Source organism: Montipora foliosa, chromosome 1 (assembly GCF_036669935.1).
Source record: "Montipora foliosa isolate CH-2021 chromosome 1, ASM3666993v2, whole genome shotgun sequence".
Lineage (NCBI taxonomy): Eukaryota > Metazoa > Cnidaria > Anthozoa > Scleractinia > Acroporidae > Montipora > Montipora foliosa.
Window position 1 is genome coordinate 48,461,099 of NC_090869.1, and position 14,535 is coordinate 48,475,633.

At 40.0% G+C, this 14,535-nt stretch overlaps 1 protein-coding gene and 1 pseudogene across 1 annotated transcript; both read right to left on the reverse strand.

Moving 5' to 3' along the window:
- Nucleotides 1-1,037: 1,037 nt before the first annotated feature.
- On the reverse strand, nucleotides 1,038-7,746 carry LOC137970525 (uncharacterized; annotated as a pseudogene).
- A 4,532-nt stretch (nucleotides 7,747-12,278) lies between these two features.
- LOC137970535 (uncharacterized) lies at nucleotides 12,279-13,151 on the reverse strand. The gene has a single exon (XM_068817056.1). The coding sequence runs from the start codon at nucleotides 13,149-13,151 to the stop codon at nucleotides 12,279-12,281; it is 873 nt and encodes a 290-aa protein (XP_068673157.1).
- Between the last annotated feature and the right edge of the window lie 1,384 nt (nucleotides 13,152-14,535).

Genomic DNA, 14,535 nt, shown 5'->3' on the forward strand with positions numbered 1-14,535 from the left:
TGACTTTACCTTAGTGCTATGATCCAAGCCAGGCCAAAACGAAGGGGCTACCCCAAAACCGTCGTCTAGGTAAACTACAATATGGATGCCTTGCTGCCTCCAAGAGGCGACAAGAGGCCTGAAAAGCTTGGTGAAAATGTAAGGGGCTGAGGAGAGCCCAAAGGGAAGGATCCGGAAACAAAAGTAGCTGGTCTTACCCTTCTAAAAACAGGAGAACCCCAGGAAGGACTGGCGAGGAGAAAAAATTGGGACATGATGATACCCACTCTTAATGTCAAAGGAAAACATGAAATGACCCTTTTCTAAATAATTCAGAGCAACCCTAAGATCTTCAAACTTAATACTCTGTTTCCATAAATGCTTATTAATGAATCTGAGATCCAAAATCAAATGCTTCTTCCCTGAGGACTGGACAGAAACGGACAGGGATTAACATCACGAGGAATAATGTCCGTTTCGAAAACCCGATAAGTAAGAGGCAACTCAGATATAGCCTCCTCAACAAAGCTCAGATGAGCTAGGGCAGAGTTCTTGTTCCTTGAAAAAATAGGCGGACGCGTAGAATGAAAGGGAATACGATACCCTTCATTAATAATCGAATGCCAAAACTGTATATGGTTCCTCAATCTATCTGGCACAACAATATTACAACACAACTAACACCCTGTTCATATTCGTAAAAGTCTAAATTGTAATGTTCGGAAAAATAATTTGATGACTTATCTCTGTTCTGTCGGGATTGGGAGGGCTCACAGGCCATCACATGCGCTTGTTAGGCTGATTTGCTGAAGACTGGTGGTTCAGGACGGGGCACTGACTGCGAAAAGGACCAAACTTTCCACACACGAAGCAGGAACTTCCTTGCAAGCCAAGAGATGCTTTGGTCCAGCTGCCAGTGTACGGATTCTGTAATACTATAGGAAAAACTGAGGGTTGCAGAAGAGGGACGGGAGAACTGGCTCGGGGAGCACCGGAAAACCGTGGAAATGACGATCCTTGAGAGAAATTGGGTCTCCTCTTTTGGATTCAGCGTGCCTTCATTTCTGAGAGGCTCTTGCCTCAGCCTGCCTTATTCTTTTGTCGGCAAGATCTCTGCGTTGATATTCGTTAACTACTTCCCAACCTTCTTCGGCAGAATCCGCAATAAGGATGAGCCTGATCCTGTGGGCAAGCTTCTTCTCACCTTCTTTTAATTCTTCGAGGGCTTTATCCACCTGAGGCGGTGTAGCTGCAAGGAACGAGGAGGCCGACTGAACGTGATCAAGCACTTGTGAATTAACTTCGAACTGCTTTTCGTTCCATTTCTACTTAAATTTAGGCGCCAATGAAGCTGCTGACTTTAACTTCTTGATCCCCAAGTTGTTTTCGTCTACTAATTCTCTCTTCAGCGAAGAAAAGCCAGAACGTAACTCCTCTTTGAGGTCAGACAAGGATTTCGCAAGGTCTGTTATGTTTTCGAACGGCATAATAACAGATAAAATTTGAAAGTTCCAGAGCTGAGATGAATACATTACATCCCGACAAACCTTATATATCTAAATAACAATACACTAATTCAATGCCATAGCGGCACCTGTGCATTTCATGCCAACAGGAAAATGTTTACATTCTTTGTCGCTATCACTTACAGTTCAGCTCCGCCGAATGAAAATACATTTCATCACAGTTCATCAAGGTGAAAATGGGAAATCTTTACACACCTGTCTTCTTTTTAGGATATTCTACACGCTTTACCTAAGAAAACATTGAATTAAATCAGTTATGCAACTCAAAATGCATGCCAAAATTCTGAAGATAGTAGTACTAAAATCTCTCAACAACAAATGTGGCATGACTATTCCGTGGTGGACGGTACAACAGCTGGCCATAGTCCCAGTCATTATCTAAAGGATAGTGTTTAGGCCTAAGGTTAACATTTTTGTAAGGGTTTGGAACCTTGTTTCAGTTATAGTACCCACCACCCCTGGAATAGTCATGCTGCGAGAAATGGAACTGGGAGTTATTATCATCTTCCAATAAAAGGCATGTGCCAATCGGCTGAAGATTTGATTTCAAATTAGCATATGTTTTCTAATTATAATGACAATTGGAACCGGTACTTATTGATACACATAAAAGTCACTTTCATGTGAGATTATTATTCTTTCATGAGCAATCATGCCAAAAGTGACGACTTGTACTCGAAAGCGAATTGAATCTCTTCTTGGGCAAGGTCTTCATTCTGTAGCGATATTCAAGGAATTGAAGACTGAAAGCTTACCAGTAAGTTATCCAAGTGTTGCTAGAATTGTTGGAAAGATCACGCTTACTGGATCTACAGAGAATCTTGCGAGATCAGGACGGCCAAGGAAGTTGAATGAAGCAGCAAAGGCCTTTATCGAGTCATAGATTCTTTTCATCTGAGAACAGAGAAGGCCTGGGTTTGATGCGTGGTTGTTTACAGTTTTATTAATCTTTTACAGTGTATTTGGAAGATTTAGCAAAGGAAGCGCATTTCAAGAAGTTTTGAATGTGCTAAGAAATTACGCAAAACTACTCTTGGTTCCTTTGCCCAGGCCAGGGCATTAATTAAGCTTGTGACGAACATACACGCGGGAATTTGGGTTACCAGGATCAGTGACTGATTGGATACAGTATGTTATTGTTATTATTTTGTGTAATGTTTATGTTTTCGCGGGCAATGAAAATTAATTGACAAAGTAACAAAGATCTAGCACCTCACTGTAGGACCGAGTTCTTCAGTTCTTCAGTATATTTTCTCTTGTATTGGAACACTCTGTCCAAAACTCACTGCAAGTGTAGCGGTTTTGTGAAATTTCCCTGCTGTTTCGTTCCAGTGAGCACGAATTTTCACTGATATTTTGCTTGTTTGAAAATTCGCGTCGTCAGTTTTTGCGAAATTTCGTTGATATTTCCCTTCTTCGAAATTTCGCTTCTTCGAATTTTCGTTCTATGTTACGCAATTTCGCCGACTTCCATGAGATTTCACATGTCAAATGTTCGAAATTTCGAACGAATCTTTGACGAATTTTCGACAAATTTCGATGAGAATAAAGCACGAATATCGTCGAAATTCGCTCTCATTGCTTTTGCACAGTACTGTATGTGCCCTCACTATTATGTCCCTGGTAGGTAGATGATCATCAACAATCTTATTTAGCAGTGCTTCCCAATACTCGTATTGGTCATTAACAGATTCGAAACTGTCACCCACATGCCAAGGGGCCCTTTGCAGATCTTCTTTAAAATTCTTCTCATTAAAGTTCTTATAGCTACGCACCTTCAGAATTCTAGACTTCTGTTACCCGCCATTTGCAACGTTCTCTAATGATGTCTTGTAGTAGCTCTTATGGTAATGTAGTCATGCATCAATATACTTTCTTTCTTTGACAGTTTCCGAAGAAAACGAATCGGGGGAAAATACAGCAGCAACATGTGTCAAGCTGAGATCGTATGTACGGACGTTTATGACGTCATGGCTATAAAACTAAATTTTCTCACATCGATGGGTTACCACATTTTCTTAGAAATACATGTAAATTCAATTATTGTGCTGAATACAATAGATAGGTATATGTGTAACTACAAAATGTAAAAAAGAGACCTGCATTTCAAAGTACTACTATTGTACCTCAGACCTGATGTCAATGTGACTATTTTTTATATAGTTTTTATATTTTCAGAATTGTTTTACTTATTGTTCGTTTTGGACTTTTTTGGAGTTTGCGTTTCTTGTTACAACATCATTCCTGATAATAAGTGGTCACTGAACATTAAGTGAAATAAAAATATCCAGTACAAACTTTATTTTTGGTGGTATGCTTGTTTCCAGAGTGGAGCTGATTATTTCTGTTTACCAAAAATATAAAATAGATGCAATGCAGAGGTTAGGAAATAAACTGAATTCTGGCACTCCCAAGGGGTTGGCTACGTAACCTCGTGTTATTCCAAAAACAGTCCTATACCTCCGCTATTATCATCACCATAGCAAAAAGATCAAACTTGCAATGGTTGACATCTATTTTATTCCTCTTGAACACCTTATTCCATATGGCCTGTCTGAACTGGAATGTCTTTGGTCTTAGCACTCTAGTAGGGGCCATTCTGTCTGGATGCCAGGAGTGTTGGTAGAAGCAAATTGAGGAAACTTCTCGGGCAATCCATCTAATCCATAGTACCGTATGCCCACCCATGGATCATTGGGTAAACCCCAAGTGCATAGAGCCCACATAAAATGGTTTCATAAGAAAATAATAATTATTATGTTTAACAAATACTGATAGCAACTTACCCAATCCAAAATGGCCAGATGGACCCTCATCGCATATCACCAAAACTGATCCTTTTCGGGGCATATTTAAGGACCACCACATGAAAGGTCTCAATGTAAAAGGTGTCACGGCACTGTAGAAAGTAAAGGGTCAACGTATACTTTTCACAATGTGTTTGGCAAGTAAATATTCCTTGTCTTATTAATTTGTTCTACACAACAATATACACAAGGGTACGTGTGGTCAAGTTTAAAATGTCATTTGCTTTTGTCCATGCCCACTAACCAGAAGATAATCAGAAGGGTTCTTGTAGATGGTGGTCTTTGTTATAGCTTTCATGTAGGCTTCTTTTGCTTGTGGTGCGGTGATGGGCTTTTTGCTGCACACATCGCCAGGGTGTTGACATCTGGAATCTTTATCGCACAGATCATGCATACCCTAATTACGGTAACATTTTATGCCAAAAATTAGATTTCCTCAACATCTGTCCTGCTATAATGCTACAAATGCAGTAATTTACACCCAGCATTTTGTTGGATTGATTCCTAATAACATAATACGCATATAAGAATCCCTGGGCGAAGTGATGAGCTGTGGGGCAGCATCAAACTGCTACGTAAGTACTACTACTAAAACTCCCAATTTCTCATGCGTCCAACAAAACTATGGGCTATCATACCCTTTAAACATGGCCAGTCATATCTACAAATCAATAAATTTCATACGAAATATGGTATAGGTTTGTTGTATCATACATTGGTTTACAATGAAGCACCTCTACATACCTGGTAATGGTCCACAATGTTGAGTAGGTACTGCTGAAACCCAGCATCAGTCCCATCATTGTTCCTCATTGCCCAGTAGAAATGTGTTTTGGTGGCTTTGGCTATGTAAACAACATCACAAAAATTTCAACTGGAGATAAAAAAAACCAGCAACAAAAACAGAAATTGCAAAAATGAAACATCCCTGTACCTTTATCCGCTAATTCAGAAAACCATGAGCACCACTGCAGACTTTTTTCATGTAACGTGTCACTCCTTTAGTATCTGCAGCAAGATAGAGTTTTTGAAGTGGAAAGGCTGAACATATTTCGAGTGCTGCTCAGGCAAAGTGAAGGGTACCACACAGTCACTGACATATTAACTGTTATACCTACTTACCATGCCTGGTGTCAAATGAATTCTTGATGCCTCTTTGCTCAAACCACTTTTTCAATGTTCTGACACAGTCATGGGCCACCTCTGTTATGTTGTATCCTACAAGCAAGGGTATGTCTTATATATCATGGTTTTGCCTTACACTAGTCCTTGGTTACCAAGACAGAAATTCTACGACATAACAGCTAAAATGGCGAAACAGAGTTACAGAGTTACTAGAACCTGTAGGTGCCAAGGAAGGATATTTCCATTTAGTGAATATAGGCAATAGGCAACAAGAAATGCACGGATGTCTGTAAAACACACAGAAGCTACAACACAATTAGGCACCTTCAGTTTTTGTGAGGTTTGTTACCAGCTGTTTTGTCATTGGTACGTCTCTACTAGGAGCACTCATTTCATCTGCGTGGCTCCAATTGCAGAATTTTGTTGCTGAGAGCCAAAAAAACACATAGATGACTGATAAGATGATTAAAGTGGAAACAGCCTTTGAGAAAAGTCAGACAAGAGTTACCAACTTCATGGGTCTTAGCATTCGACATGGGCTGGAATTTCGTACATGTACCTCGTAGAAATAGCTGTAACTGTAGAATGCATTGCTGATCTACTTGAGTCATGTCTGGCATCTGTTATTATAGACTGTAATATGCATTGGAGTAAAAAATGAATGGAAGTAAAGAAAAGTATTGAAAAAAAGTTAAGGTAACAAGTCAAGGTAAGAAATGACTTTGCACTGTGTAAGGTATTATTTTCAATTTTTCCCAATGCAAATAATAACACCTAGCCGGTTGTATGTCAACTTAGATCCCCGCCTGTAATATAGTCTTGTGTAGCTTGAACTTCTGCCCTTGCATCAGTCATGGTCTTGTTGCACAGTTCCTGAACTACAGACACATATCGAAATCCTTGGTCTTTACATACTGCCAAGCAAAAGGATACAGCTGGATAAGCCAAAATGTAACTGGTAGCTTCAAATGATACCCCAACAGATTGGGGCACATGCTAGTTTACTACAGACCACACCACACTGCTGTGAAATTTCAGGAAACATCACATCATAGAAAGAGTGAAATAATGTACTATAATGTATAAGTTAAAGGTCACATACTTGTGTCTATTGTTTTGTCCATCGCACAACCACTGCTGGCAGCTTCACCAAAACCATGATACTGAGTTTCAGTGAGTCCAGTACATGTGAAAGCATGAACTATTCTACAAAGAGGATTTTTAAAATCAGTGTATTACTCAAATGAGCAAACAGATTTATTACAAGAGATAAAACATGAGAGAACAGGATGGTGCACACTAGCTACATGTAGTCCGGCAACGACATGTTGTAAAAAAAAATGAAAATCCATAAAAAGGATCGAGGAGAATATACTTGTAAGCTTATAATACTTATAATGTAATTTCCAGGAATATTTTTCATCAAATATGCTTACTTGCAAAATAGGTCATGTACATATTGTACTCACCTAACATTGGCATAGTACTTTGCAGGGTGTGCCAGAACTTAAGAACTTAGCCAAGTAATCGAGTTGTTCCACACACAGGGAACTTCAATTTTACAAACATGACCTTGACTTGAAAAAGTAGCTGAACACCATTTGTAATCTTTGCCACAAAATTCGCACAAAGGATTTGTGGTAAAGTACTTACAAAGTGCTTGCAAAGATGATTTGGTGCACACATAGCATCCATCATCAACCATAGACTCCACATATATCTGTCTTTTTCGAGTTTGTTGTTGGACGGGCACCTCACCAGAACTCGGTGATGGTTTAGAGGGAGCCGTTGTTGGCCTTTTCAGTACATTAGTCGACAGCTGATGGACGAATCATTTCAAAATACGAAAGAAGTCTTTCCATTAAATCAGCATTCTGCGTGAAAGAGGTGTTTCTATGTACACCAAGAGCTCATTTAGCATTGTTTATTCAGTGTTTGATGGCTTCCTAACGATTTTGCTGATCCTTTTTTGCTTCAATTGTCAGACTAAAATGTGGGCTTCGTTCCGCTGGATCTCGCTGTTCATTTGCACATTTGTTGATTTCTGTGCGTTTCTTTTTATCTGGAGGGGGTAAGCTTTCCATTTTTTTTCAAATCGTAGAAAAATCTCATCAAAAGGTCTCTGACAAAGGAACATGAAAGCAAATGAGGGTTACTTCGTTCGTGTTTCTATGCGTCGATCTGATTTGAGCCGTGAAGAGTTAGTCGAGACGATCACAGAGAAGACAACCCCAAACCGGTTGACAGCGACATTGATCGTCTCGGAAACACAGACTGTCATTTAGTTCACATTGGTGATTTATTTGCATTTGAGATAAAAACGTAACAAAGCAGGCATATCATTTAAAACGTGGCAATTTGGATCTGAATTTTCTTGGGTGTTTTACCTGTAGTAGTAGTAGTAGTAATGTCGGATTATTGAAGTGCTTTCGAAAGTCGCTCGGAAGCAAAGGAGAATTTCAATCTTATAAACTGAACACTCGCACACGTGGCATAATGGCGGTCGGCAGCGTCCTGTTCTGCTCTCGTAAAATTATGATTCCTCTGATCATTTATTTGCTCATGACTCAGCTCAAACCACATATTCAAGCTGATAACCATCTCGGTCACATACTTGTTGGTTCGAATTTGAATGTGAAGCCGACGTACAGTCGAAACTCTGGCCCAAGGCATGGATACTCAAAAGTTGACAAGTTGCCTTCGACATGCAAAGTATCAAAGCTGCTCAATTTGACAGAGTCATCTCTGCTGGTTCTATCGTTTATTTTATTGGCTGGTGATATAAATCCTCATCCTGGTCCTGGCAATGTTTTTGACGTCCCAACTCTTAATTTCAAAGCTAGAGGGCTTTCGGTTGTTCATTTGAATGTTCGAAGCCTTCTCGGAAAGATGGATCAATTAAGATTGTGTGAACGCAATGGCGCAGATGTTGTAACCTTATCTGAAACCTGGCTAAATAAAGGCATAGATAACAGTGAAATACAGTACTGTGCAAAAAGAATGCAAACGAATTTCGTCGAATTTCGGTTATTGTTCTCGAAATTTCGCCGAAATTTCGGTGGGAAAGGTGTGATTTTTCGGCCGAAATTTCTTCGAAATTTCGCTGAGCCACACGAAAATTCGAACGCAGGACGAAAATTCGCAAATCTAACAACGAAATTTCTTTTGGAGTTTGTACGTACTGAAACGAAAATTCGCAAATCTAACCACGAAATTTCGGTTGGAGTTCGTACGTACTGAAACGAAAATTCGCAAATCTACAACGAAATTTCGGTTGGAGTTCATACTCACTGAAACGAAAATTGAAGAACTTAACATTTCACAGTGTACCAGCGCCTTTAATCGAAATATCGTAATCCTCAAGCCGTGGTCACACCAGCGATTTCTGCTCTCGCCGGTGATGCAATTTTTTCCAATTTGGTCGCGTCGCTAGCGCACGATGAAAATCGCAATTGTAGCCACTCTTGAACTGGCAATGCGACAGCAGAGAAAGCCGTTGAAAAAAATCACGAGAAATTGATTTAGTTGAATTTGTTGCGATTTTTTCAGTTGTCGCGTTGGCAGTTCAAGGGTGGCTACACTTGCGATTTTCATCGCACGCTGGTGACGCGACAAAATTTGAAGCAAATCGCATGACCGTCGCGAGCAAAAAATTGCACGTGTAGCCGCGGCCTAAAACGAAATTTTGTAAAGTCTTGGTTAGTGTTTGGCATTTTAATGAATGAATGGAATCAACAACTGTATTTCTTCTCTCAACCTTGAGTGTAAACACGACCTGAATGAAACTGTAGACAAGCATTACAAGCGATTTCGTTTCCTTTATTCAATGGATACTTTGTCAAGAAAAAGACATAAGATTTTTGGTACGCCCAATGCATCAATCTTGAGACTCCAAGAATACAGCCATAGACAATTTAACATACCAAACCTACAATAGCAATTCTTCTTGGTTTTCACGTCATGCAAGTACCACGCAAAGAAAAAATAAAATCATTCAATAAATAAAGTCAAGAAATTGAGATGTTGTAGGAGGGTAATAAATCATGAGCATGTCAAAGTTTTAGGGCTATGCGATGATCCAAACTCGAGTTATTTAGCAATAGACACTTCTCATGACATATTGGTTACTCAGAACTCGAAAACACATGGGCAATCGACACTTTCGTGACATAATTCTTAGAAGCAATCCAGATGTCATGCATTGACTGAATTAGAAAGGGATTGTAAAAGCGCTTCCTTTACCATGACTAATCTGCCCGCTTAAATAAATTTACTGTCATCGAAGCCACCCGAGAGGAAGACGGATTGGAGAGACAAGCGAGAAGGAGGACATACTCGCTGCGAACTTTCACTATTTCGCTATGCCACGAATGAAATTTCGCTTGAATATTCGCGCGGCCGTTGCGAATTTTCGTTTTGATTGAAACACTAGGCTTTTCGAAAATTCGGTGAAGTTCGAATGACATTTCGTTTCGCCCGAAATTTCGTTATATTTCGTCGAAAAGTAGCGAAATTCGTTTGCATTCTTTTTGCACAGTACTGTAGAGTTGCCAGGGTATTCTATCATTTGACGTGACCGTAGCGAAAGGACTGGTGGTGGTGTGATAATTTATATTCGTGAAGGTTTGGTATTCACCGAGAGAAATGACCTTCATAATAACAAGGGGGCAATTTGGATACAAGTGAATCAAACTCGCTGCAAGCCTTTAATTATTGGATGTATCTATCGACTCCCAAATCAACAAGTGGACAAACGTCTTGAAGATTTTAATAATTTTTTGGCCGGAATTGAATCCCACTTTGACAAAATTATACTTGGCAACTTCAACATCGATTATTCAACTAAAAAGACAAGAAATGCTAATCAGTCAGATAAACGAAAACTCAAGTGAATAGTAGACCTTCACGACATTAAACAAATAATTGACTTTCCAACACGTATCCCTGAACATTCTGAAAGTCAAATTGATTTAATATTCACTGACAATGTCCACAAAATTGTTGATTTTGGAGTAAAGGACTTTGGTATCAGTGATCACTCAATGGTGTATTGTGTGTTCAAAAGTGGTCTTATGAAGGTTCCGCCAAAAACGCTTGAATATCGAAGTTTTAAGTCGTACAACAAATCATCCTTCAGACAAGATCTCATAAATGTCCCATGGCACGTTGTTCTTAATAATCCTGAAGATTTAGAAGGCTGGGTGCAAACTTGGAACAAATTATTTCTACAAGTTGCGGAGGATCATGCACCAAATAAAACACGTAAAGTTAGAGGAACTCTGACTCCCTGGATGACTTCTGAAATCGCAACCTTGATGAGAGATCGTAATTACCATCTAAAAAAGGCAAAAGGTAGCAAAACTAATTTTCATTGGGAACAATACCGTGCATTCAGAAATAAGGTCACACATGAAATCAAAAAGTCGAAGTCGGAGTACTACTGCAACCTTATTAAAGACTCTCGAAACAATCCTAGTGATTTATGGAAATCCGTCGAAGAAGCAATACCTGGAAGCAATCCACGCAGAGATAACGTAACTAGTTTAATATCAGATGGGATTACACACACCAACCCCACATCAATGTCTTCAATATTTAACAAATTCTTTGCAACTATTGGCGTAAAACTTGCTGAGAAATTTACAATGAGGAACACTCTGACAACTAACCGTGTAAATCAAGCCTCAAGCCTCAAGCTCAATCAGTTGCGAGTCTGTTATAAAGATGATAAATGAACTTAAACCTAACAAGGCAGTTGGTTTGGATAAAGTGAGCTCTAGGTTGTTAAAGGATGCTGCTGATATTGTTGCACCAAGTCTTACATCGTTATTTAACTCCATAAATACTGGTTGCTTTCCGTCCACATGAAAACTGGCAAAGAGATCTCCTCTTTTTAAAAAAGGGAATAAACAAGATCCTTCTAATTACAGACCGATATCGGTACTACCTACTATTAGTAAACTACTAGAGAAAGCTGTACATATGCAAGTATACTCATATCTTCATGATAATAACCTGCTTTCTCAAAAACAGTTTGGTTTTAGACTGCACTCTTCTACTGTCACTGCTTCAGCTATGTTTACAGATAAAATCCTATTAGCCATGGACAAAGGTCAGCTTACTGGTGTCGTATTTATTGACCTGACTAAGGCCTTTGATACGGTTAACCATTCCATTCTATTGTCTAAGTTATGCAGTCTTGGTGTTCCGAATGCCTCTCCTGCTTACAACTGGTGATTTGCGAGGCCAATGTAGGAGACGTTTTTGCACTTCAAAAAGTCGTTTATTGTTTCTTCAAGTTTGCGTTGACGAAGTCAAAAATCTTGTCCTGCGTTCTTCTGGCCTGACCTTACTTTGAATTTGCCAGAACATTTATATAATTTCAATCTCCACTGGGAATCACACTTAAAAAAAAACGAAAAGTTGCTCATTAGCGACTTCTATTCTTCTTTGTTTCTTTAGGTCCTTTTGAATGGGTTTGTTTGTTCTTATAGTGCAAATCACTCCCCCATGTGTGGAGATCTTTAGATCGAAGCAATGTTTACGTTTTATTCTCTAGTTCTTGCTTGGTCGCTATTAGACATAGTTTATGAATTGGTCTTTCGTAAGTTCCAAATGCGTTCTTTATCTTTGTTTTTCTAACTAGCCCGTCTGTTCCCAGGTACACTTCCTGCACTAACGCCATCTTCCATTTTCGTCTTGGCGTTGCTTCCAGTTCAAGAACCAAGTCTCCAGGTTGAAGATTTGTTCTCCGCCTGTACCATTTATTTCGGGGAAGGAGTGTTGGAGCAAAGTACTTCAACCATGATTCCCAAAAACCCTGAACTCTTTGTTGGGTTGCTCACGCTAATTGCCTTGGGTTAACTCTCTCTTCCGGGTTTGGTACGGGGATTGCAGCGTAAGGTCCGATGATTAAATCATTTGGAGTTATAGGTGGATTCTCCCAAATGGCATCTGAACTGGGGTACAAAGGACGGCTGTTAATCGTATAGGTCACTTCAGCAAGGCATGTTCGCCGTTGTTCTTCTGTTAGACTTTGTTGTCTGAAACTCGCATCCATTGCTTGGCGGACTGACTTTATTAAGATTTCAACAACACCATTCATGTGGCTTGCTTTGGGGATATTCCATTCCCAACGAAATTGGCAGTTGAACTCTTCAGCTACTGTATTCTGGATTCTCGTAATATTCTCTTGTTTGCAAATTTCTCTTAAGTAATCCTGAGCTCCGACAAAGTTGGTTCCATGATCCGACCAACACACAGCGGGATGACCTCTTGTGCATGCAAATCTACGGAAAGCCATGAGAAAAGCGTCTGTTGTTCGGTCAGTAACCAGCTCTACGTGAATAGCCCTTGAGGTCATACATGCAAAAATGATAATCTGTGCTTCCTTCAGTGTCTTGCGACTTAGTCGGATCTGTATTGGTCCGAACATATCTATCGCTGTGCAGGCAAAAGCTGGTTTTTCAATTTCTGCGCGTGTATTTGGGAGCTGGCCCATCAACTGCTGAAGAGGTCTTTGTCGTAACTTGTGACAAACGATGCAATTTCTTGTGAGCTGTTTTGCAATGCTCCGCACGCCAATGATCCAAAACTTTTTCCTTGACTCGTAAGTGAGGCTCTTGTAGCCGCATTGGGCTCTTTTCTCGTGCAGATGTTTGAGAAGGAGGAGTACAATCCTGTGGTTGTGCGGCAAGATGATCAGGTTCCGCATTTCGGCTGGCAATGTGCGAATTTTCTCTAATCGTCCATGGGCACGCGGGATCCCTTGGTCGTCTTTTCGCGCTGTCAATGACTTTCCAACATCCTCTCTGTTCAGGTTTTCTTGAGCCCATTTGTACAGGAAAGTATCTGATCTTCGAAGTTCTTCTACCGATATTGCTCCTGTTTCTTTACTCTTTTGGCGTAAATTGTGGACAAATCTTAGAACGTAAGCGAGGATATTTCTAACTTTTATGAACGAGGAGCATGTTGTTAACAAACTTTCCAGAGGGGTTCCTTGGCTTGAAATCAAGCGCAGCTGCAACACAACAGCTCTTTGAGTGTTGTTCTTCTTTTCTGAGACTATTCTTTGGTGTCATGCCTTTCATTTCTTTCAAGATGTCGTGATCATTTCCACACTCAAGGTTTTGATGTTCATTTGATGGAATTTCTTCGTATTCTGTAAATAGGAACGTGGGTCCTTTCGTCCAGTTTTCCAAATTTCCCAAGTCAATACCTCTCGTTAATGCGTCTGCTGGATTGAGATTTGAGGGAATGTATCTAAACTTGTCAACATCCACAGTTTCTTGGATCTCCGCCACTCTTGCTGACACAAATGGTTTGAATTTTCGTGGTGAATTTCTAATCCAAGATAGAACTGTACGGGAATCAATCCAGAAAACTTTCTTGCATGCTTCAATATTAGCAAACTTTAAGGCTTCAATGATGGTACTGAAAATTCTAACGAGCAAAAGACAGCCCATTAATTCCAGGCGCGGTATAGATTTCTTCTTTAATGGTGCCACCAACGCTTTTACCAGGATCGGGACACAGGCGTAGCTGTTATCTTTGAGTTTCCAGTGTAGGAAGATGACCGGACCGTATGCTTCCTCCCCTGCATCGCAAAAGCCATGAATTTCAGGCATCCCGTCTTCGTCGTCTAACTTAAGTTTTCGGTTGGTTTCGTACTTGAGGAGGTCATTGAGTACTTGAACGTTCTTCATCCATTTCCATTGAAGATCATCCGGCAGGGGTTCGTCCCAACTACAACCCATACTCCACAGCTCTTGTAAAGCAATTCTCGTTTGGATGGAAACTGGGGACACAAATCCCATGGGGTCCCAGAGTTGTGCTACGAAAGCCAGAGAGTTTCTCTTGGTTAAGCCTTTGTTCACGGTCTCAATTTCCTGTTTCGTGAATGAAATCGTATCTTCAGATTTATCCCATTTGTGCCCAAGGAAGCTGCTGAACTTTTCTTTGGTTTGGTCAACATCTTTATGATTAGAATTCCATGCCTTGATTTCAAATTTTCCTTTTGCAAGAATCTTGTCAATCTCTTTCTTAATGCGTTTAGCGTCTTCTCCGCAATGTTTTGATCCTCCTATGTTGTTTCGTTT